At 41.2% G+C, this 24,108-nt stretch overlaps 2 protein-coding genes across 6 annotated transcripts in view; both read right to left on the bottom strand.

Moving 5' to 3' along the window:
* The window catches only part of LOC139554725 (uncharacterized), a 51,970-nt gene extending 28,741 nt beyond the window's left edge, over positions 1-23,229 (bottom strand). Inside the window, exons 1-14 of one of the 3 annotated variants that reach the window (XM_071367795.1) lie at positions 22,693-23,229; positions 22,293-22,432; positions 22,115-22,186; positions 21,948-22,031; positions 21,678-21,824; positions 21,508-21,588; positions 21,238-21,408; positions 21,071-21,120; positions 20,880-20,949; positions 20,701-20,787; positions 20,509-20,607; positions 20,306-20,386; positions 20,091-20,195; positions 19,752-19,905 (exon numbers count right to left, since the gene is read on the bottom strand). In XM_071367795.1, the coding sequence (XP_071223896.1) occupies positions 19,774-19,905; positions 20,091-20,195; positions 20,306-20,386; positions 20,509-20,607; positions 20,701-20,787; positions 20,880-20,949; positions 21,071-21,120; positions 21,238-21,408; positions 21,508-21,588; positions 21,678-21,824; positions 21,948-22,031; positions 22,115-22,186; positions 22,293-22,432; positions 22,693-22,861 (1,488 nt within the window). In that variant the 5' untranslated portion in view covers positions 22,862-23,229 and the 3' untranslated portion in view covers positions 19,752-19,773. Of the gene's footprint in view, positions 1-19,530; positions 19,906-20,090; positions 20,196-20,305; positions 20,387-20,508; positions 20,608-20,700; positions 20,788-20,879; positions 20,950-21,070; positions 21,121-21,237; positions 21,409-21,507; positions 21,589-21,677; positions 21,825-21,947; positions 22,032-22,114; positions 22,187-22,292; positions 22,433-22,692 lie in introns of those variants that run through there. The other 2 variants (XM_071367794.1, XM_071367796.1) reach the window with 2 other exon arrangements.
* LOC139554724 (fibrous sheath-interacting protein 2-like) lies at positions 1,832-14,216 on the bottom strand. Of its 3 annotated transcripts, none has more exons than XM_071367792.1 (8): positions 13,939-14,216; positions 8,571-8,633; positions 8,230-8,391; positions 7,819-7,908; positions 7,490-7,608; positions 7,170-7,320; positions 6,776-7,042; positions 1,832-1,999 (listed from the first exon to the last, which is right to left on the bottom strand). In XM_071367792.1, exons 1-8 carry the CDS (start codon positions 13,960-13,962, stop codon positions 1,832-1,834), a joined length of 1,044 nt encoding a protein of 347 aa, XP_071223893.1. In that variant the 5' UTR covers positions 13,963-14,216. The 3 variants fall into 3 exon arrangements, with proteins under 3 accessions (XP_071223893.1, XP_071223894.1, XP_071223891.1); XM_071367793.1 differs by having other exon boundaries at positions 1,869-3,078; positions 6,986-7,042; XM_071367790.1 differs by lacking the exon at positions 1,832-1,999 and having other exon boundaries at positions 6,563-7,042.
* Positions 23,230-24,108: the final 879 nt, after the last annotated feature.

Raw genomic sequence — 24,108 nt, 5'->3', positions numbered from 1 at the left:
GGCAGCCATCTTTGTTGTTGCCCTGGTAATGATGTTACTCACAGGCTTGATGGAGTAGCTCATAAACTGGGATCTCAGGCTTTCAAAGACTCCCTTCACTCTTTCTGCCTTCAGGTCTTTGTCAGTGACAAATACACACGACTGAACAGCATGGAGAGATACAGGGAGAGGAAAGCCCAAGGGTGAAGCCACATCTGTGATATGGATGGAGGACTCTGAGGGTGTCCCCTCAAGGCGCCTCTGCAACAACTTTATCATCTCCAGGACTCTGGCATTGTCCTGTGGTGAGATGGAGCACTCTCCTGAGAGGTTCTCACTGTCTAGTGTGTTCTGGATTCCAAGCAGTGTTGTGCTGAGTATCCTCCTGTCATGGGGAAGCACTCCCCTCAGTGCAGAAGAGGACCGGCTCTGTGGTGCTGGTGTGTTGCATGGTGTTGATGCACCAGAGACGTCACTTCCACTGTCATCATCTTTTTTTGGTCCTCATTATAATAAGGATTTCGTTAATGATCTCATCACTGTAGACTTCTAAGTCCTCTGTGATAACATGGGCCGTTGGGGTGGCAATACTCAGAGTACGACCCCCAAGAAGTTTGAAGGACGTCTCCGACCCACTGCCAAGAGGGCCAACAGACACACATTGCAGTGTTTCGCTGGATGACGAAGAACAACTGGAGGAGAGATCAAGCAGCTCCTCGTCCAAAGTCGGAGAGGAGGAAAGAATTCCCTCCATTTTCAGGACAGAGATAACATCCGCAAGTGTTGAATCTACAAGGTCCTCACCTAGTGGGCTACTCCTTATGTGGCTGACAAACACCCTTGTAGGAGAATGGGAGACTGTGGTGGGAGATGGAGCGCCCCCCTCACCATTCACACTTGACCGCGGCTCCACAATTGCTAAAGACTGGGAGATGACGGAACATACAAGTCCGCCAGCACGCTCAATAATGGAGGGGAGGGAAACATCCAAAGGGGCTGGAGGTGTCACACTCCCTCCTTGGCCATTTCTATCTTGGCTGAGGCAGATCGACGAGACCTCAGTAGCATATTGATTCTCCCGCTTAGGGCTCCTGCTAGAGTCAGGTCCAGGAACAGTTGAAATAGAGCTCACAGCCAGGGAGCAAGGAATGTCACTCCTTCTGTCTAAAAGCTTGATAGAGCATGAGGAGGGGCGGCTGCTGGAGGGGAGGTTGGTGTTGGTCTCTTCGCTGGAGAGTAAGGAGGAGAAAGGGGCCAAGGTCAGTTTGACAGGGATGACATGCCCACGACCTACCACAGCAGATAAGGTTCCAGAGTAGTCAGTGGCAGTAGGTGGTTTAGCAGATTGTAATTTAGCAAGTAGTGGTTTAGCAGATTGTAGTTTAGCAGGTGGTGGTTTAGCAGATTGTGGTTTAGCAGATCGTAGTTTAGCAGGTGGTGGTTTGCCAGATTGTGGTTTAGCAGATCGTAGTTTAGCAGGTGGTGGTTTAGTAGGTGGTGGTTTAGCAGATGGTGGTTTAGCAGATGGTGGTTTAGCAGGTGACGGTTTAGCAGGTGACGGTTTAGCAGGTGACGGTTTAGCAGGTGACGGTTTAGCAGGTGATGGGTTAGCAGGTGGCGGTTTGGCAGATTGGGGCCTGGTAGAACGTGGCCAAGTAGCCAGGAGGTTCTTAGTAGAGATCTGACTGGAGGAAGAGTGTGCTCGTTCCTCACTGGACAGAGAACTGCTGCTACAACAAGTTTTGACTGGTTCTTCAATGGAGATTGGGGAGGACTTACTGTCAGGACTCTGAGTGAGACAGATCACATTGACTTTGGAGAGTAGGGAGGTACAGCTGACAGAGCCCTGGGTTTAATCTTCGTTGGTGTCTTTGCTGATGGAGAGCATACTCTCTGCATCACTTTCTGAAGCTCTCAGCCTTATAAGGTCAACCAAGGCAGGGATCAGGATGCTATTTACCACCTCCAATACTGAGCTTGTTATGTGCCCAATCATGAGCAGCAAGTCCCTAACAGTAATCTGTATTAATGAAAACAGAAAGGTACATCAACAGAATTGATTAAGATTTACAGTATGTAGGAAATCAAAACACATGTTAATCCATATCAAATTTAAAAAAACGTAAATATAACAAGTATACCTTTCATATTTTTTAGCAATTACTCTATATCAAATGTGTGGTCTCCATTGTTGCAACTTAATCATCCTCCTCATCTAGACGTTTTACATTTACCAAAGTGGCAAACGCATATCACATCATATCATCCAAATACAGTGGCAAGACAAAGTATATGAACCCTATTGGAATTATCTGAATTTCTGCATAAATTGGTCATAAAATTTGATTTAATCTTCATCTAAGTCACAACAACAGATTAACACATTCTGCTTAAACTAATAACACACAAATTATTGTATTTCTATTGTCTATACTGAATACATCATTTAAACATTCACAGTGTAAGTTGAAAAAGTATGTGAACCGCTAGGCTAATGACTTCTCCAAAAGCTAATTGGAGTCAATTAGAGTACAATCATTGAGACCAGATTAGAGATGTTGGAGATTGGAGATGTTGGAGATGTTGGTTAGAGCTGCCCTAAAAAAACACTCAGTTTGCTATTCACAAGAAGCATTGCCTGATGTGAACCATGTCTCAAACAAAAGAGGTCTCAGAAGACCCAAGATTAAGAATTGTTGACTTGCATAAAGCTGGAAAGGGTTACAAAAGTATCTCTAAAAGCCTTGATGTTCATCACTCCACGGTTAGACAAATTGTATATAAATGGAGAAAGTTCAGCACTGTTGCTACTCTCCCTAGGAGTGGCCGTCCTGCAAAGATGACTGCAAGAGCACAGCGCAGAATGCTCAATGAGGTTAAGAAGAATCTTAGAGTGTTAGCTGAAGACTTAAAGAAATCTCTGGAACATCCTAACATCTCTGTTGACGAGTCTACGATACGTAAAACACTAAACAAGAATGGTGTTCATGGGAGGACACCACGGAAGAAGCCACCGACTGTCCAAATAAAAACATTGCTGCACGTTTGAAGTTTGCAAAAGAGCATCTGGATGTTCCACAGCGCTACTGGCAAAATATTCTGTGGAGAGATGAAACTAAAATTGAGTTGTTTGAAAGGAACACACAACACTGTGTGGAGAAAACAAAAGCACAGCACACCAATATCAAAACCTCATCCCAACTGTAAAGTATGGTGAAGGGAGCATCATATCATGGTTTGGAGCTGCTTTGCTGCCTCTGGGTCTGGACAGCTAGCTATCATCAATGGAAAAATGTATTGCCAAGTTAATCAAGACATTTTGTTGGAGAATTTAAGGTTGTTCGCCAATTGAAGCTCAACAGAAGTTGGGTGATGCAACAGGACAACGACCCAAAACACCGAAGTAAATAAACAACAGAATGGCTACAACAGAAGAAAATATGCCTTCTGTAGTGCCCCAGTCAGAGTACTGACCTCAACCCGATTGAGATGCTGTGGCAGGGCCTCAAGAGAGAGCTTCACACCAGACATCCCAAGAATATTGCTAAACTGAAACAGTTTTGTAAAGAGGAATGGTATAAAATTCCTCCTGACCGTTGCGCAGGTCTGATCTGCAAATACAGAAAACGTTGAGGTTATTGCTGCCAAAGTAGGGTCAACCATTTATTAAAACCAAGGGTTCACATAAACTCAGCAAAAAAAGAAACGTCCTCTCACTGTCAACTATATTTATTTTCAGCAAACTTAACTTCTTCTTAATAGGGGGGGCGCTGTTTTCACTTTGGGGAAAAATCGTGCCCAAATTAAACGGCTTCGTACTCTGTTCTAGATCCTACAATATACATATTATTATTACTATTGGATATAAAACCCTCTGAAGTTTCTAAAACTGTTTGAATTATATCTGTGAGTAAAACAGAACTCATTTGGCAGCAAACTTCCAGACAGGAAGTGAACATTCTGAAAAAGGGGCTCTGTGTCAGGGCCTGCCTATTCAACTGGCTTATATTTATGGATCTGTATGCACTTCATACGCCTTCCACTAGATGTCAACAGGCAGTAGAAGGTTGAATGGGTGTCTAGCTTGATGTGAGGCCGAATGAGAGCTTTTGGAGTAACAGGTCCGCTCTTTTGTCAGTAGTCAGCTGTGCACAAGGGAACCTCACATTGTCTTCTGAAATGCGTTCGGTTTACACGACGAAATGCTCCGGCTCTGATTTTATTGGATACATATGAGAAAAACATCATAAAGTAGGATTTTTCAACCGAGTTTGACCAGTTTATTCAACGTTTATTGGGACTTTTGGAATTTTTCGTTCCAGGCGCAAACATTTCTTGGACACGTGAGCTCCACATGGCTAGCCAAAGTTGCTAATTCGACAGAAGAAATGGACATTCTAAAAACAAACAACGATTTATTCTGGAACAAGGACTCCTTGCACAACATTCTGATGGAAGAACATCAAAAGTAAGCCAATATTTATGATGTTATTTCGTATTTTTGTATTTTATGTTGGCTCCAACAAGGTGGAGCATTGTAGGGTCGCTGTCTCACAATATTGCATGCTGTATGTTGTACTAAAGTTATTTTTAAAAATCTAACACAGCGGTTGCATTAAGGACCAGTGTATCTTTCATTTGCTGTACAACATGTATTTTTCATAAATGTTTTATGATGAGTATTTATGTATTTCACATTGCTCTCTGTAATTATTCTGGCTGTTTGGTGCTATTTGTGATGGTGGCTGCAATGTAAAACTACAATTTATACCTCAAATATGCACATTTTCGAACAAAACATAAATGTATTGTATAACATGATGTTATAAGACTGTCATCTGATGAAGTTGTTCAAAGTTAGTGATTCATTTTATCTCTATTTGTGGGTTTTGTGAAAGCTACCTATGCGGTGGAAACATGGCGTTGTGTGTTTGGCTATTGTGGTGAGCTAATATGAATACATATTGTGTTTTCGCTGTAAACCATTTTAAAAATCGGAAATGATGGCTGGATTCACAAGATGTTTATCTTTCATTTGCTGTATTGTACTTCTGATTTCATGAAATTATATTATATGATACATGTGTAAATAATTGTATGAACATACAAGATTGAACAACTGAGACATAAACTGAACATGTGGCTAACAGAAATGGAATAATGTGTCCCTGAACAAAGGGGGGGTTCAAAATCAAAAGTAACAGTCAGTATCTGGTGTGGCCACCAGCTGCATTAAGTACTGCAGTGCATCTCCTCCTCATGGACTGCACCAGATTTGCCAGTTCTTGCTATGAGATGTTACCCCACTCTTCCACCAAGGCACCTGCAAGTTCCAGGACATTTCTGGAGGGGATGGCCCTAGCCCTCACCTGCCGATCCAACAGGTCCCAGACGTGCTCAATGGGATTGAGATACGAGCTCTTCGCTGGCCATGGCAGAACACGGACATTCCTGTCTTGCAGGAAATCTCGCACAGAACGAACAGTATGGCTTGTGGCATTGTCATGCTGGAGGGTCATGTCAGGATAAGCCTGCAGGAAGGGTACCACATGAGGGAGGAGGTTTTCTTCCCTGTAACGCACAGCGTTGACACTGCCTGGAATAACAACAAGCTCAGTCCGATAATGCAGTGACACACCGCCCAAGACGATGACAGACCCTCCACCTCCAAATCGATCCCGCTCCAGAGCACAGGCCTCGGTGTAACGCTCATTCCTTCGACGATAAACGCGAATCCGACCATCACCCCTGGTGAAACAAAACCATGACTCGTCAGTGAAGAGCACTTTTTGACAGTCCTGTCTGGTCCAGCGATGGTGGGTTTGTGCCCATTGGCGACGTTGTTGCCGGTTTCCTTACAACAGGCCTACAAGCCCTCAGTCCAGCCTCTCTCAGCCTATTGCGGACAGTCTGAGCACTGATGGAGGGATTGTGCGTTCCTGGTGTAACTCGGGCAGTTGTTGTTGCCATCCTGTACCTGTCCCGCAGGTGTGATGTTTGGATGTACCGATCCTGTGGAGGTGTTGTTACACGAGGTCTGCCACTGCGAGGACGATCAGCTGTCCGTCCTGTCTCCCTGTAGCGCTGTCTTAGGCGTCTCACAGTACAGACATTGCAATGTATTGCCCTGGCCACATCTGCAGTCCTCATGCCTACTTGCAGCATGCCTAAGGCACGTTCACACAGATGAGCAGGGACCCTGGACATCTTTCTTTTGGTGTTTTTCAGAGTCAGTAGAAAGGCCTCTTTAGTTTCCTAAGTTTTCATAACTGTGACCTTAATTGCCTATCGTCTGTAAGCTGTTAGTGTCTTAACGACCGTTCCACAAATGCATGTTCATTCATTGTTTATGGTTCATTGAACAAGCATGGGAAACAGTGTTATACCCTTTACAATGAAGATCTGTGAAGTTATTTGGATTTATACGAATTATCTTTGAAAGACAGGGTCCTAAAAAAGGGAGGTTTATTTTTTTTGCTGAGTGTACTTTTTCTACCCTGCACTGTGAATGTTTACACGGTGTGTTCAATAAAGACATGAAAAAGTAAAATTATTTGTGTGTTATTAGTTTAAGCAGACTGTGTTTGTCTATTGTTGTGACTTAGATGAAGATCAGATAACATTTTATGACCAATTTACACAGAAGTCCAGGTAATTCCAAAGGGTTCACATACTTTTTCTTGCCACTGTACTTGGATATGGATTTCCCAGGAGATGGGAGACAGGGAAGCAGTAATATGTCTACAGCCCCCAAAGAGTGAAAGCTGGGAACATGTTCATGACCAAAATGACCTACCACTGACGGGCTAGCTGAATGTGGTGAGCAGGTCGTCACAGTCGACAAGGTTCCAGAGTGATCAGAGTCACTGCTAGGTCTTTCAGTTGGTGGTCTGGCATAACGTGGTCTGGCAGTATGTAGCCTAGCAACCTCGAGGTTCTTAGTCGAGATCTGACTGGAAAGAGTGTCCATCGAGGAGGTGGAGTGTTTGAAGGGAGAGTCCATTACCAGAGGTGTGTGTGTCTCCATGCCCAGGGGTCTCCAATCTCCCATCTGGCTACCAGGCTAAGAGAGACGGGTGAGAGAGAGAGGCAAATGGATGAAGATACCAACAGAAACACTGAGGTCCTATTGCTGCTTAAGCAACTATGAGTTGATATCAGCCCTAGGAGTGCCGCTGTTCCATCCTTACCTGTCCAATCACCGACCAGCGGATTCGGCGCTCCAGGCGCAGCTCCCTGCACACTTCTCTTTCCAGCTCCTCAAGCCTGAGGCGTCGTTTCACATCCCAAGCCAGTTCGGCCAAGTGAAGGTTCTTCCCCTCTTCCATTTCACTCTGAAACCTTCACATACAAGGGAACATCAAACATGATTTACCTTCATTTTTCTACAACTCAAACTGTCCACCATATCTATTTCTTAAGTTATTGCTAGATAGGAGGTCAATGTGATTCCCCACCTTTGCTTATGTTTTTTTAACACTTTTGGGTAAAAGATTCTAGCAACACTCACGTGTTCTTGAAGTAGTTTCTACCCTTGGCAATGAGCCACTCTCTAATATCCGTCAGTGAGATGTGGGAAGGAACCTCCCATTGCTGCTGCAAGACTAGGAACTGCTTCAAAAGATTTTTCTGATAGTGAGAGAGAGAGAGATTCATTTGCACCCTTGCCTTCCACAAGTTTTTCCTGGTGTTGTCACGTGATCAGAAAACCCTTTCCCGATCCATGAGCGATAGCAAGTTACATACACAGTTGAAATATAAAACGCATGGAAAGGTGTGTCTTACAATATAGCTTTTGTGTTTTTATAATTGTGCATCTAGAAAGTAGACCACTCTAACCTGCTGGGCACAGCACTGCTTCTCCCACAGCAACTGAACTGACTTGATGTAGCTACTGTAGCGATTGTACTCTTTACACGTACACAGCACCTGAAAGGGAGGAGCCACAAAAGAGACATTTTTAGAGGAAGTTCATGTGTACAAACACCCAATCCCAAATCAACCTCTAACCCCTACCCCAATATTGATTGATTTTGCCTTTATTTAACCAGGTAAGACATTAAGAACACATTCTCTTTTACAACCTGCACTAACAATGACCATATGCACTTGTAGATTTGGATTTGTGTAAACTAAGCAAAATGGCAAACATTTCACCTAGCCATCATATTGCTTACACCTGTCCAATTTTCTCAGTTCCATATAAGTGTCACTTTAAGATTTTGGAAAGAAAAAGGAGGTTTGCCATGCCTTCTCATTTGAGGTGATGAGGCCTTGCTTCACCAGCCGCTTCTTCCTTTCCGGATGGCGGAAAAAACTCTTCAGGTGTTTGTCGTGGAGGCAGTTATAATCAACATCTATGACTCTCATGTTGGGGTCCAACAGGTCAAACCCGGGGGTCTCCTGATGGAGCTGTGGATTGTGTTTTAACAAACCTCAATGTCAGGGCAATGGATACTACAGTGGGAATGGTTGTGGAATTAGGACTGGAAATGGGAAGGAAGTAATTAAAAAGATATAATTAGGTAACATTTCATTTGAAAGAAATTGAGGATCTCAGATCATTTGGAATGTCATACTATCACACTAACCTTCTCCCCTAGTTTTCCTCTGAAGAATACAGGGAATGTCCTCTCTTGGGCTTCCTGTAACCCCTACAAAGACAGAGACAGTCATGACAAAACTTTTTAGACGTGGGGTTTTGATAGTAGACCCCATCCCTGTAACTTGGTTTGCAATAATTCCCCCTTTTGCCAATTCACTTTGCATGAAAAATGTTGAATCAAGCTCATATCTAAAACACATTTGTTTGATCCATTTACATTGTTAAACTATTCTTAAAGTAGTCAACTAGCCGTAGGCCTACATGATGACTGATTCTGTAGGCTACATATTCATCTCATAGACTTTCATCATCCATCTTTAGAATTATACAAATGTGAAGCGACATTAATATGAAGAACGAACAAAGCATTATCCTAGGCCTACTCACATGTTCTTCTTCTTTGCCCGCACTTTTTGACATAGTAGGCATATTGACTAATATTGTAAACAAGTGATGTCATAACTGAAACTTGATTATCCTGTGTCTCCAGAAAAGGTAGGCCCTATGCCCCCCAAACGTCCGCTATCTGATAGACCTATGTTGTTGTACTGATATAAACACTATGAAAGGATATTGTAGCCTTAACCTATTGATATAGTCTACAGGATTATTTATGGTGTGCCCACTCCATAAAGCGCACCTCCAGTAGTGCCTGGGCTTGCTGCAACAGGTGCACTCCACAGACTCATACCTCAACCCTAAAATGTGATCCACATGTATTCGTTTTTCGAAACTGTCAGTTATTTGCAGTGATGGATTTAAAGCATTATCACGACTAACAGGCTGACAACACCAAAATTAATTTAGAAATCTATATTATTCAATTATTGCACCCACACTGCTTGGGCGCGCCAACGAGCGTCTGCATAGCAAAGGGCTAAAATAGAAGTCAGTTCTATTTCTGATGCAGATCGCACTGCAAGTCCTGCCTCTCCCATCTCCTCATTGGTTTATAGAAGCAGGTACCCACGTGCCATCTCCTCATTGGTTATACCCACGTGGGTGACTGAAAAATGAACGAGGTCAGTGGCTGTAACGCACCTAATTTATGAAAGTTGCCAATCGCAATATAAAATCAAGAGAAGAAAAAGCCTGGAAGGAGGAGAGATGACTAGAAACGATTCGGTTGACCGTTTTATGTGTGGAATAATTGGTGGAGTAGAGGACCTTGTGCATTTCAGGTAAAATAACAACTCAATGTTTATATCCCAGGACAAATTAGCTAGCAACAGCAAGCTAGCCGAATAGGACAAATTAGCTAGCAAGTGCAAGCTAGCTAGCTAAATTGCCATAAATGTTTAATGCTTTTCGACCTGTCCCCAATTTAATGTAATTGGTTCAGAGTTTGGTTTGATATTTTAACCTGCGTGTCGTGATCTCGTTTGGTGTGGGGGGACAAAATAAATGTATGCACGATGGCGCACGTGCGCAGCTGGTTTGGGTTCTGTGTTACAGACAGTTTTTTGTGGTGCTTCGATGCAAGAGTCGGAAAACCGTGTGCACTTTGCCCATACACTACCTGTGGTGCCAGTTAACAAAGCCAGAAAATTGCACCTGATACCTCTCTCAGTCGATGAGCGCTCAATTTGGATGTTATTTTGCCCCTAGCCTATTGATTGAAGAGGGTGCAACCTCCTGTACATGTACATTGCATTCGGAAAGTATCCAGACCCCTTGACTTTTTCCACTTTTTGTTACGTTGCACTCTTATTCTTAAATGGATAAAAAATAATAATAATCCTATTCAATCTACACACAATACCCCATAATGACAAACCAAAAAGAGGTTTTTAGAAGTTTTTGCAATTGAAAAAAATATATATAATAAGAAATACCTAATTTACATAAATATTCAGACCCTTTGCTCTGAGACTAGGGGGAGTTTTTTATTGCACCCAAATTACGACGTGCCGTGTAAAGGCACAGGGACAAAGACCAAACAAACACTCAACAAAAACACAGTGTTGAAACCCAAACAAAAGAGTGAGGAGTACCTCGAATAAATTACACACGCGCACAATGATTAACACACGGGACGAGACCCGGAATCATCTGCGCAATCCACAAGGGCACGAAAGCCCAAAACACACAGCACAGGTACTCACACATACCAACGGACATTGTAACAATTTTCAACAGTCCAATGGAAACCAAAGGGCACACTTATACAAGTCCTAATCAGTGGGAATAGGGGACAGGTGTGCGTAATGAAAGTTCCGGTGGGATCCCTGACATCCGTGAAGCGCAAGAAGCATGAATGCTCTGACTTCTGCGGCTAATGCAGAATTCGGATTGACCATGCAGAGTCCTTAATAGTAATAATAGTAATAATAATAATACTAGTAGTAATAATAGTAGTAATAATAATAATAGTAGTAATAATAGTAATAATAATAATAGTAGTACTACTAAAAATAGTAATAATAGTAATCATAACAGTAGTAATAATAGTAATAACAATAGTACTAATACTAATAACAATAGCAATCATAACCGTAGTAATAATAGTAATAATAATAGTAATACTAGTAATAGTAGTAATACCAATAGCAGTAATAATAAGAACAGTAATAATAGTATTGTTCATAATAATAGTAATAAAATATTAACAATAGTAATAACTGTAATAATAATAGTAATAATAATAAGAACAATAGTAATAATAGTAATAATAATATCAACAGCAATAATAGTAATACTCATAATAATAGTAATAATAATCATAATAATAATAATGTTAATAATAATCATAATACTATTAATAATAACAACAGTAATAATAGTCACAATGGTCATAATAATAATACTAGTAATAATAATAGCAATAGTAATAATTATAATGATAGTAATACTAGTAGTAATAGTATTAATAATAATAATAATAATAGTAATAATAATAATAATGTATGGCATTTCTATAGCGCTTTTCATTTAATCTCAAAGCGCTTCAACAGCAAAAAACAAACAAGCAATATATCAGGACAGGTCAACCAATAGAGGCCAAGTCTTTGAAAGCTGCATCCTCCGAAGATGGAGGGTCCGTTCATGGCTTGAGCGGAGAGAGCTGGTCAGAGAATGGTAGATGATGGTGATGGAGTTTGTTGATGATCTTGTAGAGAGAAAGTCTGGGAACCAGCCTGAGTCTTATAGCCACTGGATTTCTCTTCCACTCTGGGTAGCACCCACTTGGGTGTGCCTCAGCGTTTCTGGGCACCAGAAAGCTCAACTCACAAAGTTCCAAATAGTAGCCAGTCCTCCTCACTACGAACACCCCACTGCACCTCTCTGATTCAGAGGGGTTGAGTTAAATGCAGGAGACACATTTCAGTTGAATGCATTCAGTTGTGCAACTGACTAGGTATCTTCTTTCTTTACCTTTCCATCCCAGCATATTCTGTAGTATTCATAGTATATTCATAGTATATTGTGTATATATTCCTACTACCCTTCCTCCTTTTTAAAATATGTTTCTATTACTTGTTGGTATTTATGTCTGTGTGTATGTGTGTGTGTGTTGCACTGTTGAGGAGAGCCTGTGAGTAAGCATTTTGCTGCAACATTTACGTCCTGTATTCTGGGAATGTGACCCATATATTTTGATTTGATGATAGCCAGGCACTAATTAGCTAAATAAATAGTTAGTCTTTTATAAGGTATTATGAGCCAATGGTAACCTATTAGGCATTTATTCAGTATTTTTTCTTCTTTATCTAATACATTTGTTTATTCATTCACAACTAAGATGTTGCTGGGATCAGTATAGGCAGTGTGGTCCCCTGGTCTTCTAGTACCAGAGCTGTGAGAAAGGATGCTTGGCCTAGCAGAGACGGCTCAGTGGCGGTAGGTGCACTGGCGGTAGGAAGAAATCAGAGAAAGAGACACACAAATGTAATGCCAATTCCTTAATATGTAATAGTGATTACCACTTGGGAATGATGTGTTGCTAAAATGCCAGGGCTGAATTTTTGTTGCAGTCAGCCAATGCTTGCCATAACAAAGGGGTTGAATACTTTTTGACTCAAGACATTTCAGCCTTTAATATTTTATTAATTTGTAAAAATGTCTAAAAAACTAAATTCCACTTTTACATTATGGGGTATTATGTGTAGATCAGTGACACAAAAACTCAATTTAATAAATGTTATATTCAGGCTGTAACACAACAAAATGTGGAAAAAGTCAAGGGGTGTGAATACTTTCTGAAAGCACTGTACATATTGGTATGTTTAATCATAGAAATACAGTAGATACATTCTATTATGGTTTTCTTGGTAGCCTATTGGTTTCGCGGTTGTAAATGGAATAGTACATATTGGAAATGTATTTATGGTAGGCTGGCATTGCTTAATTGATTATGTGGGTCTAATTTGATCCACAGAAGTGTATTGTGCCATATCATAACGTGTTGCTGAACCCATGAGCAGCATGACTTTCCATGTTTGAAGCGGGCCTGTAAAGGCCTATTTTTTGGGCAAGACAGCTGTGCATGGCTGCATCTCACTGTAGCAGGCTGTAGACTATGTTTTGGTTATTTGCCTTTTGTTTGCTGCATTTGTTTACTGTTAATGTAACTAGCCCAAATATACTGTAGATTGTGTCATATCTTTATCAATCTGACATTTTGTTTACTAGTCATACTACTTGGTACCGCTGTTTTGTTCTGTTCACGTTCATTCGTTGCATTCACAGTTGTGTCAGTAGGCTATTCTAAGCCAAACTGCCATTCAGTAGCCTATTTTTGTTTGCATGCATGAATAACTAGGCTACTTTCAGCATTTAGTTTGTATTATTTTGGTAAAACATCTGTGTGTACAGCTGCATTCACATAGGCTGTTTGTAATAAGTGAATTACCCTATCTATCTTGTAGCCTATATTCATTACCAAACAGCCTTGCTTTAGTGTGTAGGGCACTGTCCATTGTGATACGCAGCGGAAAGACTACAGTTTTTACACCAACCTACCTGTCACTTTAAATGCACTCAATGATCGCTGAGTCTCAGAATTTGAACTTCATGTTTGTGATATAAGCAGAATTCAATATAATTCCAATGCAAGAACCCACCAAAATGTGCCCCCACATCGATTTCGACTGCCCCCTTAGTACATTTTTCCTGACGCCGAGTGTGCGTGAGCGGCCTCCGACATACGGGTCTGATTAAATGGCAATTCCTAACACACAATGACCTAAGCCAAATCGATCCATTTGAACTATAGACTCGATGCTGGCGACAGGGGATTTACACATAACCTCAGACATGCACCCTTTTCCATACATTTTTCAGTGTAATCAATACAAAAACTGTCTACAGTCAATAATTTCAAGGTAGGCCTATAGCGATAGAAACTGACTTACTTTTCGGGCCTCGTCGCCGTCCATGCTACAGGTCTAGCCTACGTTGGTCTCCAAAATGAGCCGGTAAAACATCGTACTTCATCTGAGGTTGCCAAAGCTTGAATGCTACTGAATATTAAACTGGCTTAGAAATAAGAATGAAGACAAATTCCAAAACACAATTGAAATTATTGCGTCACAATACCAGGCAGCCGTTGGCAGTGTACCCATGAGTTTACCAGTCAATTTCCAGGGTTAGAGTTCCAAGCCCATTCTATTCATTCTTATTTCTGTGAGCCCAGGCCTACCCCCATTATGGTGTAATTTGCAGTCCACATCATTAAGCATAAATCATAGACCACAGACGCTGAGACGCACTATTTTGCTCAAAATATATAGATTTTACCCTTTGGTGTAAGCTATACAGTACCAGTCAGAAGTTTGGATGCACCCACTCATTCAAGGGTTTTTCTTTATTTTTACTATTTTCTACATTGTAGAATAGTGAAGACATCAAAACTATGAAACACATATGGAATCATGTAGTAACCAAAAAAGTGTTAAACAAATCAAAATATATTTTATATTTGAGATTCTTCAAAGTAGCCACCCTTTGCCTTGATAACAGCTTTGCACACTTTTGGCATTCTATCAGCCAGCTTCACCTGGAATGCTTTTCCAACAGTCTTGAAAGAGTTCCCACATATGCTGAGCAATTGTTGGCTGCTTTTCCTTCACTCTGCGGTCCAATTAATCTCAAACCATCTCAATTGGGTTGAGGTCAGGTGATTGTGGAGGCCAGGTCATCTGGTGCATCACTCCATCACTCATCTTGGTCAAATAGCCCTTACACAGCCTGGAGGTGGGTTAGGTCATTGTCCTGTTGAAAAACAAATGACACTCCCACTAAACACAAACCAGATGGGCTGGCGTATCGCTGCAGAATGCGGTGGTAGCCATGCTGGTTAAGTGTGCCTTGAATTCTAAATAAAGCAAAGCACCCCCACACCATCACACCTCCTCCTCCATGCTTCACGGTGGAAATCACACATGCAGAAATCATCCGTTCACCTACTCTGCTGTCAAATCAAAAGGCTCCTTCGATAAAGTTGTTTTTGTTTTAAACATGTCATTTTCACAAGGTTGTGGAGTAACATGTTCAACTACTTATTATTGGCTCGAATTCGGGTTGTGCCGTTAGATTGACAAAATTAACAACCAATGCAAGAATTTTTCACTTCTCAAACCCCGCCCTGGTCTGCTTGGTTTGTTTCGCAAGCATTCAAGAAAGTCTTGTGATGTTGCACCTCTTGGTTCAGAAATTCTGATGTAACATTAAGCCTGTTAGAAGAACGACATTTACAGGAAAAATGTACAGGAATCCTAGACTCTCAGCCTGTATCTTTGGTGCTTAGCTATCAATGCTAGTTAGCTAAGTATCTAAAACTGCTGCATCTGAAATAACTATTGTTTAACGTTAAATACAGCCTCAGTGACTGTTCAAGCAAACAACACTGGAGGCCTATTGGAACTAATAAAAAGTATAAGGTTTACAAGTAATTAAATACAAAAAATATAGGCTATTTGGAAAGGACACAATGGCTGCAACTTCGGTCGGTGATGGTGGGAGTGGTTTTGCCGAATGGACCCATAGGAGTTTGAGCCTTGAAAAACCGAAAAATATTGAGTAACTACTCTCATTCTACAGGTTTTTAAGCATCTAGTTACAGATGTTAGACTAAGACATCCAGAGCAACACATAGCAGCGAGCTCCAATATGATCAGGAAACTAGACCGGTTATATAGATCGCTGAAAATGACTGTCAATCATTTCTTGTATTAGTCATCTCAGGGATGGTACATGAAAGATGTAGCAGAAGCAATTTCCGGTTTAACTCCTCACTAAACAGTCTATAGACATGAAATCATAAAATTACACAACTGAGTAGGACAAAATAAAACCACCAAAACTCGCAATCGAAAAAAAACTGGCAGTGAAAGCAAAGATCCAAGTCATCTACCCAAAGGTAGTAACTGCAGGCAAGAGCAAAATGGATTCAATAGGGTTGGTTGTTTGAAAAGTTAAAATGATATATTATTTTTTAAATTAGTTTTCAAATAATTTGTTCTGCTTTTAAATTAGTTTAGCTCCTTTTGTTTACAAATCTACAAACGATTCTCTCAACATCCATCACTTCTCTCATTCTTCACATTTTCAACTTTATTTCTGATGTTTACGATTTATTTTATTTTGAATTCAATACTTAAGGCGTGAAATTGACCCCATATTTTTTCCCCAAACAATATACAATATTGTTGCATTCCCTCCCCACCCCCATAACATCATAATAAACATCAAGGGCGTTTTACTAAGACATATGCATTGTACACAACTGAAAACTGCTCCCAAAAAGACAGGACACTGCCCTTGCCACCAAACTATACTTGATTTTCAGCACAGGGAAAGACCTCAAATTAAAAATATATTTATGTGATCAAGACAAAGGAGATGATTGTGGACTACAGGAAAAAGAGGACCTTCAGCAGTGAGGTAATGAGAGCCGCTACCTGACCAAAGCCCCGGATAAACCTCCGGTAGTAGTTGGCAAACCCTAGAAACCGCTGCACTTCCTTTACCATGGTGGGAGTCGGCCAATTACGCACGGCTGAAATGCGGTCACTCTCCATCTTTACCCCTGAAGTGGAAATGCGGTACCCTAGGAAGGAGACGGACTGTTGGAAGAACAGACATTTCTCAGCCTTGACGTACAGGTTTTGATATGTTTCAAGAAAAACCCTTGAATGAGTAGGTGTTCTAATAGCAATAAGGCACCTCTGAGGTTTGTGGTATATGTTCAATATACCACCCCTCCTTGGGCCTTATTGCTTAAATAACCCATATCTCTTTTATAACGGGATATATCATTGACTATATGAAAATGCATGTATGAATGAGTCTGATTTACCGTTTTCAATGGCATGTTCACCTTCTGAAGCCGGATGAGGTTCCCAAAGCGTGCTGCGCACCCACCAAGCTCAGTCCCATCTCTGTACTCTTCCACGATGACAACAACAACGTGATCCTAAAGAAGCATCGCAACATGGTGGTCAAGACCTTTGAATGCCTGTGACACCAGTGGTAGCACATCTATCTATTCTACATCATTTTAATCAACTTAATTGCTATTGTTCCAAAAGATACAAACAGGGTAATTTAACTTGCAACCAGCAGTTGATAGCAATAATCTGTCAATATGCTGATAAATCGTATGTATCTAATATATTGATTTTGAGTCTGAGAGTGGTATATGAACAACACCCATTGGACTTATAACCATACTTCACTTTTGATTAACTAAACTATTCAAATCTACAGTAATTCAGATAATTACATCCCCCCTTCATGTCATATATTCTGTGACCCATCAAAGCTGTAAAGTACTGTATCATAAGTGCAATCAATGCTAAAATTCAACCCTTTTGATGGCTATAATATCTTGTTGAACCATGAATTTCTCATTGTCTCTTTTAGATGTACTAAACATGGTTTGCAAAACGTACACGTTTTTTTCTTCTTCTTTAATCATACTTTTAACCAGTACAAGTTAGTAACAATGGAAAATGGCAACAACAACAAAATGTTTGGCCATTTTTGTATGTACAGAGGAACAAATACACAGTGATGTATGTCCTTGTCAACAGATATCTGGAGGATTGTATACTGCTATATTTGTAATAAAATAAACTACACTGAACAAAAAAACGCAACATGTAAAAGGTTGGTCCCATGTTTCATGAGCTGAAATGAAAGATCCTGAAAATTTTCTATAAGCCTAAAAAAAAAAATTGTGAGCATTTCTCCATTGCCAAGATAATCCATCCACATTGAAAGGTGCACCATATCAAGAAGCTGATTAAACAGCATGATCATTACACAGGTGCACCTTTTGCTGGGGACAAAAGGCCACTAAAATGTGCAATTTTGTCACAACACAATGCCACAGATGTCTGAAGTTCTGAGGGAATGTGCAATTGGTATGCGGACTGCAGGAATGTCCACCAGAGCTCCTGCCAGAGAATTGAATGTTCATTTTAGAGAATTTGGCAGTACTTTTTTGGGTGTCAGGGAAAATGTATGGAGTATAAAGTACATTATTTTCCTTAGAAATGAAGTGAAGTAAAAGTAAAAGTTGTCAAAACTATAAATAGTAAAGTACAGATACCCCCCAAAACTACTTAAGTAGTACTTGAAAGTATTTTTACTTAAGTACTTTACACCACTGTAGGTGCTTCAATAGAGTCTGACGTTCAGGGGTGGTTGGACATATAAGATGGGGTGCTGGTGAGCCCCCATTTTAGGTAGTCACACAAATATTCCCCCACCCATGTCCAGGGGTCTCAGTGTTATGTCCCTTGAAATATATGTACTTTTGGTAATACTTTGTGAGTAGGCAACAAATACAATCATCTTAAATTGACATGTCAAATTTTTTTGCCATAGTAAATGGTGTATTGCGCAAATTTCCCTAATGCGGACAGTTTGTGTTACTACCTTACACAAGCTTGCATTTACACCCTATAAGACAAAATTTTAACCTCAGATTGGTGATGTTAGTCTAAAAGTTAATGGACATCACGATGACATAAGATTGGTTGTTTTAAACAGATCAATATCTTAGGTTTTGTACCATTGATTTTTCCAAGCGCTGGGATGCGCAGAACTTAGAACGCAGAGTTAATGAAATGCCCAGGAAATGGCACAGACAATTTGGGGACGGTAAAAGGTTCAGACATTAATGGCAAATATAAAAAACTAAGGTACCCAAGTTACCGGAGTCTACAATGGCAGACTGTTAATGTAGAGTAGGAATAGTGAGAAGTAACATTCAAGACTGAAGCAATTATCCCCTCTAGTGGTATACTTCATACTGTACCAGGTTACTACACACACTGATAATACAAAACATTGAGGACACCTGCTCTTTCCATGACATAGACTGACCAAGTGAAAGCTATGATCCCTTATTGATGTTAAAGATTTTAAAACCTTGAGAGAATTGAGACATGGATTGTGTGTGTCATTCAGAGGGTGAATGGGCAAGAAAAAGATTTAACTGCCTTTGAACAGGGTATGGTAGTAGGTGCCAGGCGCACCGGGTTAAGTGTGTCAAGAACTGCAACACTGCTGTTTTTTTCATGCTCAAAAGTATCAAGAATGGTCCACCACCCAAAGGACATCCAGCCAACTTGACACATGGGCCAGCATCCTTGTGGAACGCTTAGGGCAGCTTGTAGTCCATGCTCCGACAAATTGAGGCTGTTCTGAGGGGAAAAGGGTGTGCAACTCAATATCAGAAAGATGTTCCTAATGTTTTGTGCACTCAGTGTATGTAGTCCTACATGTTTTTAAATAGTACAGTATCACAACCCACAGTACAAAACCATATAAAGTGTGGGCCTGTAGTATCTGTAAATCAACTAAACGTTTTTATTTTATTTCCATATGCAGAAAGTAAAGCATCATTGTTCATGTAATAATCTAATATTAGCATTATAACTCTAGGAAGAGGAAATGGTCATAAAATAAAATAAATGAAAAGACGGAAACCAAAATGTTTTTGAACTACAACTTGTTTTATTTAAAAATGTCAAATTCAGTGCAAAGTAATGTAGTGCATTGGTGTCTAGATCCCTGTTGGGTGGCAAAGTGTCACAAGAATCCTGTGGGGAGAGAAAACAAGAGAATACATTAAATTAATGGGTGTTAACTAATCAGGGTACAACAAAGCACTTCAAGTCCTCAATTCCTTCAAAAGAGAGAGAGAAGGAGAAAGGAGTATGGTCCCTGCAGTAGGACTACATGCTGGCCATGAGGTTCTCCAAGTGGTACTCCAGGAGGCTGGAGAGCTCAGTGACCAGAGACTCTGGGTTAAAGTACCAGGCCAGCTGCTGGCCAAACATGTCATCTAGCAGAGCCATCAGCCCGCCCTGAAGAGAACACCACACAACACATAGAAAATGGCTCTGAGTTACTAGCTTATCAAGAGGAGAGAGACAATTAGAAATACTCCCCCTAAAATGGCATTGGAACCTGGTTAACCATGAATAAGGAAGTAAAAAGGAAGTACACTAAGAATATGGAAGTAAAAAGGAAGTAATCTCTTGACTCTTACATTGAGCAGCAGCAGGTATCTGTCAGCCTCTGGCTCCATGTTGGCAGCAGTGGGCAGGAAGGAGTACAGGAGAGCGTACAGCCGCTCCACGAACCCACCAGGGTGCTAAAGGAAACAAAGGAGGAGAAAAGAGGAGAGAATAGAAGAGAAGAGGAATTTAAGTGAAACTGCTAATAGAGAGATATCAAAACATGTACCAGTGAGATGCTACTTACCACCATCAGGGACTTCTGAGCTGTCATTAACCCAAACAGCACCAGCTCAAAGAGGACATCTATCATGTTCACATGATGGATCTTGGACAAGAAAACACGTTTGGAGAAAATAGGAATGATTTCATATAGATCAGCTACTGTGATGTATAAAAGACATGCATGTGGAAGAACTCAGTGAGACTTGAAAGAGTTAATGAACTCACCTTTGCCTCAGCCAGCTCCCTCTCAATGTCATTCCGCTTGGAGGGGTCACTCAGGTAGTCCACAAAGTCCTTATAGGTACGGATGAACTTGGCCTCGTCCTATGACAAAGAAAAGAGCATCTTAGTGAACAGAACACATATCCCCTCAGGGACGCTCTCTTTCCCTTGAATGAGATTGAGTTAGTGAGTTACCATGTGGTTGGCCTGAACCAGTGCACCCAGGAGGACCTTTCCCGCCACAAACAGACGGTTCCTGCTCAGGGTGGAACCAAGCAGGGTCTAGGGAAGAGGGAAGAGTTAGGGTGAGACATCTTCCTCTAGGAGACAGAACAAGAAGTCACAGAGAGAAAAAGAAAAGTGGGGCCACTCACAGTGAAGGCCTGGCGCAGGGAGACGAGCCTCAGGGCGATGTCCTCCACTCTCTTGGTGGTAAGGTAGAGGCTGTGAAAGGGAGAGAATGGAGCATGTCAACAATTAGAGTCAATGGGGGATAACAGCATTATGACCACTATCCTTCAGCATCTGACAAGCCCAGACTACACAGACATTTAGAGGAACTCACTTTAGCAGAGGAACCTCCCTCTCCTCAGGCAGCAGGTCCTCCTCCCAGCCCTACGACAACAAAACAAGCATTCCAAATCAGTGACCAATGCAATGACATAACAAACAATCGGTCAATGGAAGGATCTTAATGCTCCTAGTCAATAGTATGTGTGTGTAACGTCTGACCTCATAGCAGTTGTGGCCCTCAGGCTCTGGGTCAGTGAACTGCTGAGTGGTGGGTGTAGAGGAGGCAGCCTCTGACCACGCTGAAGAGGAGAGAAGCCCGTCCAGCCCCATGTGGAGAGTGGCGTACACCACTGAGACATCAGTCTGCTGCTCAAAACACACACAACACACCTGTTTACCACACACACACGTTATTAGAAAACACACCAAATCTAATGCAAAAATGCCCAGTAATGTCTAGTCTATATACATAGGAAATCGTTTATTTACCTGGTAGCAGCCAAGCGTCACGTCCACAGACGTCTCGTGGCGGAGGTGAGACGCATAGTGGGTCACCCTGCCAGCCACACGCTGACAGAGAGAGAATACATGTCAAGGCCAAATGGAATAAGTGAAGAAAAGCCTAATCTAATACTATTTCAGTAGTATTTACGTCTTACCTGGATCCAAGTGATGGACTGCACTTTGGTGGCACAGTAGGGGATGCCCTCTGGACTAAGCCTGGCTGTCTCCTTGGAGATGGCCCACACCAGTTGAGTCTCCAGGCCTCTCACCCTACTCACGTGGTGCATCCTCACCACCACCTGCTGTTGAGATAAACAACAAGACAACATCAACAAAACCACTTCACCAATTGCTGTGACACATTTCCATCAAGATCAAATGACTGACAATGTAGATTAGGATTAGGTAGTTACAAAGACACATACCTGGGATCCCCCACGCATGTAGGTGATGATGGGGCTGATGAACTGGAAAGTTCTCCACGCTTTAACCACTGGACCGGCATTGTTCTGCACATTACAATACATTCATGTTGGAAACAGTAAACATTGTAACCGTGATGTGACTGTGTGTGGGGGGGGGGGTCTCTTACCCTGATCACAACAGGCCCACAGTACAGGGGGCTGAACCTAATCGGAATCAACTGCCAATTGCCAGTGGCCTCCTAAAGCAGAAAGCAGACAAGAGATTTGTTTAATGTCAAAGAGACACAACTTGAATATCTGGGATATTTTTCAAACATAAAACCCCAAACTTTCAGAAAATTGTACCTCAAGGATAGTCTGCACATCTGGCACATCCTCAAGGATGATAGCAGCATTCTGGACACCAAGGAGGACTGGCAGCTGTGGAACATCTGGCACATCATCCAATGGCACATCCAACTGGACCTCATCCAGGACAGTTGTTTCTAAAATTAGGAACATTGGAATATAAAATAAACAATAGTTAGGACATAAAACGTAGCAAGATTGCTAATACTAGCTAGCTAGGTAGCAAAAGTCAATCGCTTAGCAACAGTTACTGAAGTTAATGTTAGCAAGTTAGCTAGCTACAACATCTCTAGCACAAGCATTTTTGCCAAGGCGGAATGATAGAAATACACAACATTTCGCAAATTATAATTACATTGTTAAATGTAGTAAAATAAGAGTTTAAAACTCCACATACCCTCTTCGAAGTCGCTGTCCACCTGTCGACAATCACGAACCCTGCAAAACAGAAAAAGACAAGAAAAACAAGCCACAAATGAATTTGAACAACCTGTCGACGCAGTAGGCCGCCGACGTCCACGACGTCCACGCACTCTCTCCGCCAATTTTGAAAAGCACCCAGGCATTTTCCAGTCGATATTCTTTCTCAGGTGTCAAAAATCAATCAAGTTTGTTGTCAGCAGCAAACTGAAGTTGTTTTCGCACAGAAAACGTTCCATAGAACGTTAGATGTCTCTTGGCAACACACGTTCGAAAATTATTGTTTACAAAATTGCCAACTGTGTCGCCATAGAAAATAGTTTGGAATTCTATGATTCCCTTTAGAATCCGTTAAAATTGCTCGTCATCATTCTAATTACGGTGACGTGCTCCTTCGTAACTCAGTTGCTAGAGCATGACGCTTGCAGCGCCAGGGTAGTGGATTCGATTCCCGTCATCCCCCATACATAAACGACAGCAGGTTGTATTGTAAATCGCCTTGGATAAAAGCATCTGATAAATGACATATATTCTTTTTATATATTCACTTACAATGTAGAGAGAAAAAGGCTCAATTCGAAATTCATGTCCAAAAGTCGTTTTCTTTGCGTGATGTCATTAGAAATTACATAGAATTAATCATTAGCTCGTTCTCTACAATATTATAACATTAATATACTTGTACTTGACAACGTTGATGAAATAATAACGATAATTTGCTGTGACCATTGCTAGTTTAGACTGCACCGCACTTGGTTGTATGTGTTCCATATTTGGTGTTGTGAGGTTACATTCTCAGAGTAAATCGTCGGTAACTTTTCAACCATATATGGTAGAGACATTGGGTTTAGACTATTGTTTTCTGACATAATGTTCTACTGATTGGGCATATTTGTAAACCTTGAAGGAATTAATCATTTTATGTTTTTGGCTATTTTGCCACCAGATGCTTTCCTATATCGTTGGTATAATATAAAATACAAATACCAAATATGGTGTTGGAAGAATGAGACAAACAAGGTGTGTAGTGGTCTGGGTGTAGCTGGTGCAGAGGAGTCAGGCATAGGACGGCAGAAATGAGTAACACAAGTAACTTTACTAAAATATTCCAATAACATGTCGTAATACAGAGCCCACAATAACAGACCAAACATACATAGAACATTCACGCACAAAAACCATGGGGAAAACAGAGGGTTAAATAATGAACATGTCATTGGGGAATTGAAACCAGGTGTGTAGTCAAATGGCTTCCCAGACTATTTTTAGTGCCCCCCCCCCACACACACCCTCTTTACACCGCTGCTACTCTCTGTTGTCATCTATGCATAGTCACTTTAATAACTCTACCTATATGTACATACTACCTCAAATAACCGGTGCCCCCGCACAT

Source organism: Salvelinus alpinus, chromosome 26 (assembly GCF_045679555.1).
Source record: "Salvelinus alpinus chromosome 26, SLU_Salpinus.1, whole genome shotgun sequence".
Lineage (NCBI taxonomy): Eukaryota > Metazoa > Chordata > Actinopteri > Salmoniformes > Salmonidae > Salvelinus > Salvelinus alpinus.
This window is presented reverse-complemented; position numbering and strand designations above follow the sequence as displayed.

Excerpts from the sequence above, each read along its gene's own strand:
- LOC139554724 (XM_071367790.1), bottom strand. The coding sequence starts at position 13,962 with ATGGACGGCGACGAGGCCCGAAAA. Across the intron at positions 7,321-7,489 it reads AGAAACTACTTCAAGAACAC|GTTTCAGAGTGAAATGGAAG; the intron begins GTGAGTGTTGCT and ends TTGTATGTGAAG. Across the intron at positions 7,043-7,169 it reads GCTGGTCGGTGATTGGACAG|CCTGGTAGCCAGATGGGAGA; the intron begins GTAAGGATGGAA and ends CGTCTCTCTTAG.